Source organism: Phaeoacremonium minimum (genome assembly GCF_000392275.1).
Source record: "Phaeoacremonium minimum UCRPA7 unplaced genomic scaffold PA7_03_scaffold_160, whole genome shotgun sequence".
NCBI classification, from domain to species: Eukaryota; Fungi; Ascomycota; class Sordariomycetes; order Togniniales; family Togniniaceae; genus Phaeoacremonium; species Phaeoacremonium minimum.
The window spans coordinates 92,676-107,636 of NW_006921067.1; the positions used below are offsets into that span (position 1 = coordinate 92,676).

Consider the following 14,961-nt stretch of genomic DNA (forward strand, 5'->3'; position numbering starts at 1 on the left):
CAACCACTAACTTTTTCTGTCACTAAACTGCACTTGCTTTCTGCATGAGAGCCTCAGGATCTAACATGCACATCAACGTTTACTTGTTGACGAATGGATGAGGACTTTAGATAAGTCTAGGCAAGCTGAGCCATCCAAAGATCAGCATCATACCCTTGTGTTCATATTGAATCGATGAAATATATGCGTCGCTTATAATGGGCTGATACGTGTATCACAAGCCGCGTTTATTGTGTTACCTGCAATACTGTTCCTCGGGCTTGAGGATTGACTTCCTTCGTTATAGCGCCTGATGGCTTTCTGCACCTACTTTAGGCCGATCTCATATGCAAGAACAAGGGTCGAGCCAGGATGCAATAGATAATAGACCTTGTCTCTTGGCAGGCATCAATCGCACACAAGCGATATGGTTTGTCGAAGGCATCAAGGGCGGCCGAAGCCTATAAACATCTTGGGAGAAGCAAGATGGAGTACGTTTCTTCCCCTATACTCAAGATATCTTCTCGATGCCATCCGTTGAATTCCTCGTCGTTTATTGATTCTCTGACATTATGTTTGTGGATATTGATCTGTTAGAATACAGCTCTACACCAGCCTCTGTTATTGTCAGTAACTTGACAGGATCAGAGCACCGTTCTACAGCAAAACAAGGGCTGTAGCTACATATCACTACAATTGTTTGATCTTGCTATGATCAGCCATCTCAAATCAGCAATGAGGAACTTTGAGCCGGCGTGACTTGCGTTTCTCGACCTTTGAATCATTGAGGGCCATTCCCTACCTTTATTACCAAAGCTGGTCTTGCAGAAAGGGGGTGAGCTTTTGAGCGTTTTCGACATCAGCAGTCAACTTCATATTGGCAAGCAGCGTGTCTTTCGTCGAGAACCAAGGCCTGGCTTTTTCCTTTTCTTTATCTTTTTCCTTTACACGATGGATAGTCCTAAGTTTTGTACTTAGGCATGAACTTGATTAACATCAATACTCAGACCTACGGACCTCAGTGCCGATATCCCAATCACTCCTGAGGGAAACATGAACCCAATAATCGAAGCTCCAGTACACCTTGAACACCCTGGCCAAGTTCAACTTTGACGTATGGGCCATACTGAATCTGAACCGAATATGCATGCTGTTCAAACTACACGCCTGAAATTACCCACAAGACCGTTTTAGCAGTTCGCTGTCAGGTAAACACCTGCCAGCGGACTGTTGCTCTGGGTAAAATCAACACTCGAAGTTATCTCCACCCACCGAGACACCTCGAATAAGAAAGCCAAGTTACCGCCGCCTGGTGGACATGCCTCGGAGTTGATGACGGCCGTGGAGCCAGCAGCCGCAGTAACTGTGCCAAAGAGCCCTGTGCCTAGAGCCGGCCAGTTGTTCCAGGTGAAGGCATTTGGGTATGTGACCTCGCTAGACAAGCCGTTGAGCGCCGTGGTGACGTTCATCTGGACGTTATAGTCTGCGGGCTCAGTGGTGACGGGGTATGACTGCGGGAATGTGATAGCAAGTTGGCACCCATACGAACCTGCTGGGATGCCTTCGAAGCCCACGAACTGGTAGACTCGGTCACTAAGGGCGCCGTTGACAACTTTTCTTTGGACATGGAAGTTATCATTGTTGGGGTAGACAGTGTCCGGGTCAGACTCGACGAGTTGCTGCAGGATTGTTGGATAGTAGGTAGTCCCACATCTTGGTGCGAGGTCGACCTTGGTTGGTGCAGCAGACGTTACACCCAACAGTCCAGCGATAATGGTAAGTGCAGAGAAACGGCCCATGTCTGTTGTCATATATTTCAAACAAAGGTATGTGTGTGTAAGTGGCAATGCAATGAATATGGATCTATAACGATAATATCTGGATTTGAGAGCTGGGTATGATAATGCTTATCATATTGAAGCGAACAGTCCAGGGTTCTTATTTCAATATATAGACTGGCTTGCGAAACTATTCTCTAAATGTTTGGTAGATCTCATCGAGGATCTCTGATCCGAATCCAGATGCATCCAAGAAATCCGTGGCAGTGTTGGGCTGACAACACAATCAGCGTGGACGGATCAGATGGCATGACCACGCCTCAAGCCATCAGGCCCATGTAGACGAAGGACCTGGCATCACGCAAGCTGTTTAACTCTCACGGAATGTCTTAAAGGCTGATAATAGTATTGTACGATGCTCGAGTACGGAAAGCACGGGAGTCTGATTTCGGTGTAGGTAGGGCTGTGATCCTGCGTGGCGTTGCGGCTGAAGGATGCGACCATTGAAGCTTCCCCAGATTCGCCAGGTTCTACCTCCTGGGGGCTATGCCTTCGAAAGTTCGACAAAGTTGGTCGTCAAGTCGGCCATCTTTCGGACTCAAAGCGAGGCGACCTATGACAGACACCTTTACTCATGTCATTCAAAATTGAAATGGTTAGCATTTTGATTCAGCCTTGAAAATCTCACACCGCTGGCCCAAAATAGAACCATACTAATGAGACAACAGTAGACCATCTGGTAGCTTCATAGTACATCAAGCTGTGCCAGGCGGCTTTTCCCAGGCATTGCTTTCAACTTCAAGAGATGTTTCATCCATACGCAACTAGTCCCTTGGAAGAGAATTTTCCTGATAACTTGGGCAACTGTATGACACCGCAGAGCTAGGTCGATACCTAGGTGAAATTCAGAAATGGATAAAATGGTCATTCCCAATCAACAAGGCCGTGCAAGACTTACTGCACGTACTCTGTTGGTTGTCATGGGTAATTGTGTACCTTGGTGTTATCACCGTCCCCAATTAGCGTGACAGGCGAAGCCACGATCATCATTCAAATTGAGCTAAAACACTTCTCGGTCGACCGAAATTCACAGCTGACTAGTTTGGAGTATGAACGTCAGTGCTAGGTACCTAATGCATGGTTTCTAGTAAGCCGCTGTCGGATATCAGCAATCCTTTAGTCCAGAGCTTAGTCCGAAACCGTAGTTCTAGTCAAGGTCAACCATATAACTCGAAGGGCGCATTGAATATAGTGGTCACAGTATCGGATTCACCGTGAGGAAACAGAAGTTGTAATAAGGTTTTTTTGTTCTTTCTCTGAAATACAATAAAAGGTTGAGCTCATTCACAAGGTCATAGCACCCTACCCTCAACACTAGTAACGAAGACAGGAGACAGTGACAAAATATTGAGATAAGAAAACAATTCGATGCATTGTCGTTTTAGAAGCCTTAAGTCTTCCATAACATACGGAGGTATTTTGAACACTATGGTTTCTAAGTAGAGACCGAGAACAAAGTTATTCCATCGAGTTTGAGACGCAACCTACTGCTTGATTGTGTATACCGCAGCAAGATACAGATCATGAAGCTTGGACGATATGGGGCTGTCCGTTCTTCTCGAATGTCACGTTGCCATCCTTCGGTGACTTGTCAACAAGGAAGCAAAGTCCCTCTGATCCAGAATGACTTTTAGACTATCGCTTGGAGAAGCAAGCGGACATTCCACGCTGCTCATGCATCATGAGAGTCGGAAGTTGTGACATACATAGGTGCCGCTGGTTTTGACAGCTGCATAACTTCACCCCTGCTGGTTTGCAGGACGCTTATGGTCACGCGTGCCAACCAGAACTCCTTCCTATTATATACTATCGTATAGCAACGCAGCTCACTGATACAGCTCGGGGTATGGCTGTTATTGAGTCCATGAGTCGGATGTGTCCGACCATATTTTAATATATATCGAAGCATCACCTTCTTGCTTTGGGCTTTTGGTACATATTTAGATTTGCCATACAGAGATGGTGACAAGTTACATGTTATGAGACATTCTACTTCGCGCCACTTATACTTCATTCACCTTGTAAAAGGACTAGTGTTGCAGTGATATCAAATTCAATCTTGAAAATCAGACTCCCTCCATCAAACTACTGTCAGGACAGGAGAGGTGCGCGGGCTCTCTATCCGACTTTGGGATGCCTAGCCGAAACAGGTTGTTACAAATTGATTGAACCTCGCCGTCGGCGGCGACACTTCAGAAATTATTGATCAGTCACAAATCCAGGTCGTGGTGGCACAAGAAGCAGCTTCCTCTTTCAAACAAGACCTGATCCGGGAGACAAATTAAAACGTTGCTGGGCCGTCGATCAATGTGTTCTGGAAGTTTTCTAGGTTTCCAGAAGAGACAGGGGTCGTGCTCATGGGTAACACTCGCCTATCACTCATTAATTGCGACGCAAACAGGTCGACACTATTATTAGGCAATCAGATCACTAACATCGGGATGTTGGGCCCCGTTATCGATACAACATTGGCGGATATAGCTTGGGCTCGTACGGATGGCGGATGGCGCTGTTGGTGTCTTACCTTATCTGCCTTCGATGTAACTCCTCGAGACGACTTCATTTACTTCCCAGGACCACGGAACGGAACGTAATGTTTTAGCAATTGAGGAATGAGTTGTTGAGGCTGAAGATCCAACGTCGATGATACAGAGCCAACACCGACGGAGCCATGACCGCGCCAGGATCCAGGGGCCAGTGCAGGGTCCAACAGCCAGGGTCCTCAATGGCTACCCGCCGCCCTGGGCGCCTTCCTTCAGGCGGCTAGGTCGGTCTAGATGATGGCACGAGTGGCCTAGGGATTACACTGACATTAGTGTCTCGTGCCTCTGAGTCCGCAAGTCTATGATGTTTGCACATCGAGTCGAGCGATCGTCTTTGAAAGCAGGGCGGCGATCAAATGTCTGTCTCTAGATAGAGCAAGGTGAGGTATGTAGCGTCTGCAGCATTCAATGCTACCGTGTCTGCTTCCTTGCTGCTTCCTTGCTGCATCATACACCCGCCGCCGACTGACTGCCGACGCTTCGCCTGCAGCAGCGTAGCGATGATACTGCTTTAGGCTGTTGCTTCCCCGCGTGGCGGCGGCGGGCCTCCGCGCTTGAGACCCAAGTAGCACGCAAGACCTCCTCCACCTTCCTACATAGGTACTCACTCATGAAAGGGACCTGCGAACTTGCTCGTTTCTCTCCCTTCATATACTCGACCCAATTCCCGCTCAGTGCCGTCATTCTTTCTGTTACATTTCAGCACTCTTCGGACCAAAATGGGTTCGAGGGACGTAGAGCAGGACGAAATCACGGTGCTTGTCACCGGCTTCGGTGTAAGTCATGATCGTCCCCCGCCGTTGGGCACCACTCGAGGATGGAAGACCTGGATGGGCTTGCGATATTAGCACCTGATCCATATCGCATAGCACAGAATCATTCTTCTTGCGCCTCGAGTGTACTTAAAGCGGCGCATCGCCGGATGGACTACACTAACCACCTTCTCAGCCCTTCAAAGAGCAATATCCTCAGAATCCATCATGGGAAATCGCTCATCAGCTACCCGATTACCTGCCGCCGGTGCGCGCCAAAGTCCCGGGTGCCGCCGCCTCGGCGATACCCCTCCCACCCGTCCGGATCATCGTGCATCCAGCACCAGTGCGAGTCAATTACCAAGTCGTGCGCTCGCTCGTTCCGGCACTCTGGGATCCCAGCTATGCGGGTCGCAAGATTGACTATGTGGTCCACATCGGCATGGCTGGCCCCCGCCTGTTCTATGCGCTTGAGCGGCAGGGACACCGTGACGGGTACAACATGAAGGATGTCGATGGTGAGCTACTGCGGGACGACAAGCGCAGAGAGGAAGAGGGTAAAGACTGGGTATGGTATGGCACGCCGCCGACGATTGAGACCGACCTAGATACCGATGACATCATGAAGAGGTGGCAGAAATATAGTCCTGTAAGTCCACATGCTTCATGGGCATTGTCATGTCCGGTGATGAGGAGAGGGGTGGAGAAGAAACTAACGCGACATCCAGGACGGTGCGGACCTTCGCCTCTCGACTGATGCTGGTCATTATTTGTGTGACTTCATATACTTCTCGAGTCTTGCCCATCTTTGGAAAGCACAAGATCACAAGAGAGTTGTTTTCCTGCACGTCCCTGCCGATGCGTCAGATGGTGCAGTGAGAACTGGCAAGGAGCTCATGGTTCAGCTGATCAGGTCAATCGTCGAAAGTGAGTTAACCAAGAATGCACGAGCTCAATGACGACAGGGACCGGTGAAAGATCTCAGGACGGATTTTACGAAGGGTATAGCTTTGCGGCGTTGGTCGAGATGCTCGAGTCTCGGGGTGTTCGTTGTTCATATGCAGGCCGAACCAATTGAATTATATTCTATCAATCGACACCATCATCATGAAATCCTTGTTATAAGTCCTTTCCATCGTTGTATTTAATCTGATACGCTCAGATCGTAGTTGTGCTTAGTATGATGGATTGGGCTTGTCGATTCTCTTGGTATTTGTTTCGGCACTCCAGCGAGCCTTTTCGATGCACGCCAAAGAGCCATTGCTGCAAGATCCCGTTTTGTCCATCATCTGTGCAAACCTCCTGTCTGAGCTTTGTAAAGGCGGTAGAGGGGAATTGGCAGAGAATGAATACCTTTGCCTCGATCGCCAGAGAAGAATCAGGTAGTTAGGTAGATACTGTCAAGTCTAAGAATGATCATCTTTACCAGGATTTCGTTTGGTCAAGGAGACTATCCAGAGTCTCATTCGACCACAAAAGAGATAAACATTGGGCGAGTTTGGTAGACAAGCACACCGCAGAGAAGTCGCACCTTCCTCACCAACAAAAATTTCGTACTCAGCAACTTCTATCCACACCGAATCTGCGTACAAACACCCATGCAATACCAATGCTATGGTTACCATGTCATGAGCCATCCACACAATGCCCTGGATTGGCAAACGACGTTTGCAAGATTTCAACTCCCGGTGGAACGTAGGTACTCAAGCTCAAGCTCAAGCTCCCCTGTCGACCTCCATCAAATCGAAATCAGGTTTCACGGGTCAGTGCATAGAATCGGATCTCTACCAACCTCAAATGAAGAAGACAAACGGCCGTGTCTACAAAGCTTGGGCCGCGGGCGTCAAATCAAGCTATAAACCATTCAAGTCTGCACATCCAGCCCCTATACCCTCGTCACAGGACAACAACGCATCGCAAACCTCAGCAAACTCGCGACATATCCCCAAGGACGTTCCCAAACAGAGCATCCACGATCAAAATAACATCACTCAAGGGCTAGATAAATCAGTTTAGATTCACCCCAGCGGCGTTCGCAAGGCCCAGCCGGTATCACCCAAAAACAACCCTCCTCAGCGGAAGCGGTCCCTGCCATCAAACTATCTTGAGTCTGAGAACTATCAATTCCGTCTCGTCAAGAGTGCCAAGGCATCTCGCCTCACCAAATCGTCACTGAAAGTCCCAGGACCTGCTAAGATGCATCGTTCGTCAGACCATCTCAGGTCTCACTCCAGCGAGAACGTTTCCCGCAGAACTGAGACGCCAATCACGATTGACGATGACGATGACGATAGCGACGATGACTTCAGACCAGATGAAAATGCTCCAGTCGAAGCTACGAAGGAGATCTTGACACTCGACAACATTCCAGTGCGATTCGACGAAGTTGACGCAGAAAAGCTATTGCCTTCACCCTTCTTTCCTCACCTCGCATGGGTGAAAGATAACTATTGGAACGAGGATAATGAAGCTGCATTACAACATCAGCATGGTTCCTGGGCAAGTTCGTTAGCAGCTTGGGCGGTTAATCAGTAAGCAACTTTTGCAAGTCCATTTGTCACAACCACACTTGGGTTTCTTGGCAATTATTCCCAAACGAAGTCATTCTAGTCTTTTGTTATGTCGGAAATATACTGAAATCGATGTCGTAGACACACAGAACTTACGCTGTGGAAGGGCATGATTCAGCTCTACGGGCGTACGCCGTTTGACTTGTTCCGTTACGGCCTCAAGGTTGATGCTCGGCCTCTTCGATTCCTCACAACACTCACGGGGAAATGCATCAACATCAACATGACCCAAGATCTCGCACTTGGTCTGTCGATCCTACTATCTCATCCAATCTGGCACAATGACATCGCACTCCTCCGATTCGCACTTCAATACGCCATATATTGCCGTATTGAGGATCACATCCAGCCGCTACCAGCAGTTCTAGATGCAATGGCCAATGATACTCACGATGAGTTCTTGCAGAGTATCATCAAGGTGCAGAACAATAAGGAGCTTCCAGAGAAGCAATGGAGGCAACTTCTTGGAGATTACTACTATCATTCTCTCGATCACGGTGGCCCTCACGCCAACCTCGATCTAAAGGAGCTGTTCGCCGAGCTCAAGAAACGTGTCAAACCTCGACCTGCTACCAATGACCAGGAGAAGATGCTATTCCTACTCCGCTTATCCGACGTCAGGGCTATCGGGGACTCTCTGGACTCTCTTGAGGTATACGGTCAAAAGAAATGGGCATCGGTTGACACATATTATCGACAACGGATGGATGTTCTGCGCAAGGTGACGAGATTCTTACCGCCTTCAAGCAGCACCCTACAGCAGTGGAAGAAAGCATGCTTTTTGCATGAGTTGCGAGAGAAGATAATTAGACACAAAATCCGTCTGGCCGGCCAACCTGACAACCTGCTCGATTATCCGGAGGTAGATCCTATTCCATTTTACCTGCTCAGCAAGCATGTCAACACGAGCCAGCGAGCAGTAATTCGCGGTGTTATCTACTCTGTAGATGAGGAACAGCTGCCCCCTCCTTCTGAAAAGAATGATTCCGCGGCTCACTGAATCCGGCTCAGTCTACTGACTTTGTCAAAAGAATCGAGATATCAATCCAGATTGTCACTCCATTACTTTAAATTACCAGAGATCTCTTCAGTCATGTTTTGCTGTTGATATTCAGCGACGCAGTCGCCGATATGCAGGAGAGTACTAAAGGGCACTTGCTAGGGGAGTTAAGTTCATGTTAAGATCATGCCAACGCATTCTCACAGCAATGTTGGGTCAAGCACTTCCTTTGTATTGCAACAGGGTTATTTATGGACTTGGAAGTGGATGAATGGAATGGTAGACTTCCAGAATGATTTCGAGGGGAGAGCTTTAGGCTACTCGAAATGACCTACGTACATCATTGCTGTCCTAAATACATTTGTACATAACGATCTGCCTTTGAGCTACATGATGATAATGATAATTACTCAAGAATATTACCAGAGAGAATATCAACAAGTATTTGCTATTCTGTATACCTTCAAATGTAAAAGATGACGATGGGGCGGCATGTCCTCGCACATTCAAGGAACGATATGGATCCAGACTGACCAGTGGACGTTGGCAATTACTAGTATGGCATAGAGTATCTACTATGCTGCTACACTTGCCTCGATCGCATTGATATATGATGCCATTGGACTAGCGGAATGGTTGGCTTGCTGCGCAACAATGCCCGCATGCTCAGTTATGGAGGAGAGGCTGGGGAGAGGTCTAGATGTCATGACTAAATCAAGTGTGCAAATGCAGTTTCGGCAGGCAAACGGGACAGAATAGGGTAGCGACGACTATTTGTATCGGTAATGTTCAGCTATGTACGAGATGCAGTCAGCACCTTCTGTACAATGGTCTAGATCCCAAGCGATTCAAGGTCTGTCTGGCTCGCAAGTAGCTGTAACCGCAGAAGACCAACGGTGTCACCTTAGACTGAATCAGCGAGGATCAACTAATAGGTTCTTGACCGATTGTTCTTAAAAGTACAGTTCTTGAGTCGTGAAAGCATTTTACATGCCTCTATTTGCATGCAACTAGGCAATCCTCCGTCCTGCAACGATCCTTCGTTGGGTAGGTAAGTAAGAATTCGAAACTAGTACAGCAGTGTCAGCCACGGTAAGTGTAACAAGCTGAGAGTTATCAGTTCAGCTCTTGTCATATGAGCTAGCAATTGAGTGAACACTGCACAACTATCACTCCATCATAAACTACATCCTGAATCAAGCAGCTCGTGACAAATCCGTGAACGCCCTCGAGTCAGCTGTTGAGGAGCCGAGACATCGATTTCTGACTTCCATAATACAGGGACTTGATACCCATCGTCGGGAAAGCTTCGTCCGCTCCGGCGGAATGTCTTGGTGACCCGAACTCGCTTTCAGGGGCGGTATCCGCGGCTCTTGACACCCCACTGTCACCTCGACGTCTACAACCCCCCACAGGATGGTGAGGTAACAGATACCTGTACATAGGAGGCGTTGGAGATAAGGGTTCGGTTGATATATCACATTATCGCGCTCTCGAGAGAAAACTTCCGAGTCCTTTTTTTCCAGTGGCGAGGGTCGGATCTAGACGGCTCGACACTTGTCTAACTTGAGTCATTGTTTCCAGAAGAACCGCTGTCGCTTGGCAACAACGCTGACCATCACGCAACACAACGTTCGGATAGAGAAATGTGATCAATGAATGAAGAAGTTGGTGTGGTAAACGAGGGACAACGCAAGGTAAAAGAAGCAACCACATCCAGTTGAGAGCGGGGTTCTGGACATGGTCCTTTCCACCCAATTTCATGTCGCGTAACCCGAAAGTCTTCACGACTCGAGACTTTCAACTATCCTGCAGATCAACTCAACCGCCCTGCATGTTGAAACATGTGCGGCTTTCTGAGCCTAGACTTCCCGACCCGTTGGTCCGTAAACAGAATTCCCAGCGACGACTGATTACTATGATCAATTCATAATAAGTCCGAATTCAGAAAAGCGCAGAAGTGATCAGTATCACCAATATGGACAGAAAGAAGGCTCAGCCTTTGAGTTACCTATTTTAATGCGGGTCTTTGCAAGGAGTGATACCGGTCAGGGAGGATGACATGGCCATTCCACCAGCTGCTTGGGACGTGCGATGCGAGATTAGACAATGCTTTCTCCCCAGCATGAATTCTTCGAAGGCTTCGAGAAGGACCCCTGGATCTCAGCGCAGGCCGCCTTTGAGATACGGACGAAACCCGGAAAATTGATGGTGTCACAACGAGCCATCGATCGTCCGCCAACAGACGAAATCACGGCACGGATCGCTAGTTTGGACCAATTGATCTGCCGGCACATACCGTAATGAGCTCTCTGCGTGAAATCACGCATGAATGCTCGCATATTGCTGAGGGCAGCAGGCCAGGCAAGCGAAAGCTTGGACTATGTGAGATATGACAGAAGCCTTGTGTAAGGCGACCAACAGCGCACTTATCGCGAGTCAAGGTCGGTTGCGGCTGGCTGTCATTTAGCACCCAATGCCCTGCGCGACACCACCACCCACTCCAGTAGAGATATAAAACAGGTTGTATGCAGAACTAAGGGCCTAAGCTCGACCCTCCTTGACAGGGGGCGAGAGCCTTGGGCTGGGTAGCAAGCTCGACAGCCTTTTTTGCAGCTCATATTTTATAAGTCTGACAGGCCCCTTGTGCTGTCTCTGCTCTGCGCCTCAGCTTCGTCTCTAATCGTCTCGATTGTCGAAGCTTTGCCGACCAAAGACATCCTGGCAACTACTCTGCCTCGTTGCAGTTGGGTCCCCAACAAGAAAGCGACCACTCGGTGTCCAAGTTTAGCATTGTATTGCCAGCCGTATGAGGAAAGCGTGCCATTACTGGGACGAGAAGAACAACTGGCTTGGTGGACAAGTACACGCAAGATCCACGAAATGCAGCCGGCCACCCTATCACTCAAGTTTTGCAATCACCACACGGCAGCCGGATGCCTGTGTGATGCAAAAGTATCACCTAGCCAAGCCTATTGCGACAGGTGCAAGGACGGTGGCTGTGGCGTGCCCGCAACCTGAGCTGCAGCAATAGTGCTCACGATGACATCGAAGGCTTGGCCGAAACCAGCTCTTGGGCCTGAACACAGTGTGATGTTCGTCACCGAGAAGCCTTGGGCCGGGGGTTCAGAGCGCTCGAAAGAATTGTGGTGCCATCACTGCACCATATATTGAGCGAACAATTCCTGAGATACCGAGCGGGGGGCTTCCACTTTCACAGCTCTGAATGTGGCGGTCTTTGAACATAGTATCAGTTTTGAAATCCCTGGAGGTCGCGGTTATTCAGTTGCTCGTCTCTCATATTTCGTTGCTGCGGAAGATATCCACATTATCTTGAGCGAGACAGAAGCTGGAAGGGAAGGAACAGCAAGGACTGCTTTATCTCCCATATCATTTTCGACTCCGTTGTCTTATCAAGCGTCTTACTGTCTGCATAATGGTTGGCATTGTCCCTTATTTCATTAGTTTGAAGAGAAAAAGTCGGCATGAAGAGTGTTCGACATGGCTGAAGGACCGGAAATGTAATGCGAAAGCATATAGCTAGAGACCGATGTCGTCTTTTTATGATAGAGATTGGAAGGGATGGGCCATATGTGGTGAAGCCACGGCGGGAGCTAGAGTTTAGACCCACTCATTATACTGTTTCCAACAACGACTGGTGTATGTTCGATGAGTTTCCCATAAGTTTTCCATCCCAGTATCCTTGCCATACTGATTGATATATTATCAAGCGAACAGCATTGAAAATGCTTGTAGTTCTTTGTCTTGTTTGCCATTGGAAAATGGTTCTTGATATGAAGTGCTTGTTACTTCAACGAGTTCAGTATAGGCGTACATGGGAATGGCTCATTAAAGGGGCTGATGTTAGTCCGAACCGCAACAATCTGGAGAGCTCGGGTGTGACGTTCGCGCGGCGCAAGAGAGGCTCAAGGTGATTAGCAACGATGTGTATAGCGGGAGCATCATGCCTCTAAGCCCGCGTGATCCAAAGGCTTCAGGGACAATTGTTCGTATGCTTCATGGAAGGTAAAAACATGTGAGAGTCTATGAGTTATATCTGGGAGAATTACTGGTTACGTCAAGGTTGTATATCATGGTACTTATCAGATCGTGACGTGTCTCGACCTGAGCCTATCAAGCGGTATTCCACTCCAAGTATCTAAGTTGACTCAATAGACAAGTAGCTGGAGATGCTGCGTTCGATTCAAGACAGGATGTCAGATATTCGATCCACAATTTGCACCAAGCTCGTACAAGGCCAGGGTCGGGTCACAATGGGCACAGTAGGCAAACATGTTTATGATCACGCGAAAACAAGTGCAGCTTGTTTGATCATTCCATTTCGTGTCGAGTATGTTCGATATGTCAATAGTATGCAACAAGAAACCTTTGACTCCGCGGCTATAGATCCTTCAAACCGCTTCCCCGTCTAAAAAAAAAAAGGTTGACAAGACAAGGATATGCCAGCCAGTAGCCGTTGAATCCAAATGCCCCGTGGTATCAAAACTTGCCATGCAAATACTCCAATCGACTCGCCCCCTGAAGAATTAAACAATACGATTGATCGCTGTGGTAGAATTGAAGAGCCAAACGGCGCTGATGTATGCCGTTAGGCTATTGGTCATGCTCCCTGCTTATGCCAGGAGAGCAATACCTGCGCCAACGACGCCCATAAGGAGACCACCGTGAACGAAGAGGCTGCCAGCACCGGAGCCAGTAACAGTGGCGGCAGGAGCTGATGTGGTGGTCGGGCTGACCTCGATAATGGTGGTCTGAACGGGGGTGCTTGTAGGGTAGACCCAGACAGTGGTGTTGGTGTAAGCAGTCGGGCCAGCACTGACCGTCGAGTTTGATACGGGGTAGTAAGCGGACGAAGATGTGGAGCTGCTGGTGCTGGTGGTGGTGTTCCGTCCCGGGCAGTAGGTCACGCTGGGGTTGCAGGAGGTGATGGTAACAGTCCTGGTCAGGGTGAACGTGGAAGTGGTAGTACCGGTGGTGATAGTGTCCTGGGCGGCGACCAGAGTGGCAGTCGCGGCCAGCAGACTGAAGAGGATGTTGGTGATCTGCATCTTGAATGACGATTGCTCGATAAGCAAGGTTGATGTGTAGCTAATGCAAGCGATTGATGCTATTCAAAATCGACCGTGGCGGTTGAGTATCGCAAAGGGTCGAAGATCGATTCCGGCTTGAGGTCCAGCGTAGAGCCTGTTCGAGATGACGAATGAATGGATGGCCAACAAAGAAGAGCGGTTCCGAAGAAACAGTTCGTTTAGTCCGTAAGGATATCGTGCGAGAGATGATATGAAAAAAGAGTGTAAGTTTGCGCGAAGCAAGTCGTCGTTGTTGAATGTTGCGATGGGTGAAAGAGTGGAACCAGACGCGAACGAAAAGGAGTGACCGTACGGGACGTGGTGTTGTGGTGTGGTGTAGGTGGAAGGAGAGGGAATGCGCGGGAGCGGATGGCTCCTCCTTTTCTAAGACGGGCGCTGGTGGTAGTGGTGGCTCATCGAGGAAGGAAGGAATTTCGGTGGGACGGCAAGTGCTCAGTGCTCAGTGCCCACGCACGCCAGGTTCCTAATGGCGATCTTCGTCGACCGGGGGGGTGGACGGGGATGGACGGGGGGATGGGAAGGACCCCCAGGGAAGTCCCAAGGAAGTGACAAGCATTGGCAACAAACCGACCAGGGCAGGCGCGCCGGACCTTGCAGATAAGAGTGGGTCCCGCAGGTACACGGGAGCTACTACTGGTCGGAGTGCGCCAGACACGCAGGTACGGAGAGGAGCAACTGCACACGGGCTAAAAACAAACGAGCCAGTTGTTTCATCCGAAGTGGGCAGCCCAGGTTGTCCGGTGCTGGCAGTATCCCTGTCGTCCTGCTCAAATAAAGAAGCGGCAGGCCTGACAAGACTGGGTCGGCAGACAGCCTGAACTTGGCAGGGACCAATCATCCTCGTGCCTTCTCTCGCTTCCCTCTTCGCGCCCATGTTCATGGCCTTGGGTGCGGTGCCACGTTTGTTCTGGGCAAACTGTGCCTGTGTGCTGGCCAGACCTCAAAAAGCTCAATTTTTCTTTTATATCTCTTATATCGCTCAGCCATCCGTCTGACTGCGGGCTGCGGTGATGATCCGAGGTGGCGATATTCAACCGGATGGCTGCTGAGGTGGCACGCTGCTCACGACGCTTGAGTAACAGCAACCCCGGCAAGCGACAGAGAATGAACGTGGAAATCTTCCACGCGGCAACCCAACGGTATCCCGCCCGGTGATTAGCACGCAAGC

At 49.2% G+C, this 14,961-nt stretch overlaps 4 protein-coding genes across 4 annotated transcripts; 2 read left to right on the forward strand and 2 right to left on the reverse strand.

Annotated features, from left to right (window-relative positions):
* Positions 1–1,169: 1,169 nt before the first annotated feature.
* On the reverse strand, positions 1,170–1,778 carry UCRPA7_2389 (hypothetical protein; the record flags this gene model as incomplete). The annotated part of the gene is made up of 1 exon (XM_007914956.1): positions 1,170–1,778. One exon carries the CDS (start codon positions 1,776–1,778, stop codon positions 1,170–1,172), a length of 609 nt encoding a protein of 202 aa, XP_007913147.1.
* Positions 1,779–5,079: 3,301 nt separating this feature from the next.
* UCRPA7_2390 (putative pyroglutamyl peptidase type protein) lies at positions 5,080–6,071 on the forward strand (the record flags this gene model as incomplete). Its single annotated transcript, XM_007915019.1, has 3 exons — positions 5,080–5,136; positions 5,309–5,761; positions 5,841–6,071. 3 exons carry the CDS (start codon positions 5,080–5,082, stop codon positions 6,069–6,071), a joined length of 741 nt encoding a protein of 246 aa, XP_007913210.1.
* A 1,720-nt stretch (positions 6,072–7,791) lies between these two features.
* Positions 7,792–8,682, forward strand: UCRPA7_2391 (hypothetical protein; the record flags this gene model as incomplete). Its single annotated transcript, XM_007914984.1, has 1 exon — positions 7,792–8,682. The coding sequence occupies one exon, from the start codon at positions 7,792–7,794 to the stop codon at positions 8,680–8,682; it is 891 nt and encodes a 296-aa protein (XP_007913175.1).
* A 4,634-nt stretch (positions 8,683–13,316) lies between these two features.
* UCRPA7_2392 (hypothetical protein) lies at positions 13,317–13,751 on the reverse strand (the record flags this gene model as incomplete). Its single annotated transcript, XM_007914944.1, has 1 exon — positions 13,317–13,751. The coding sequence occupies one exon, from the start codon at positions 13,749–13,751 to the stop codon at positions 13,317–13,319; it is 435 nt and encodes a 144-aa protein (XP_007913135.1).
* Between the last annotated feature and the right edge of the window lie 1,210 nt (positions 13,752–14,961).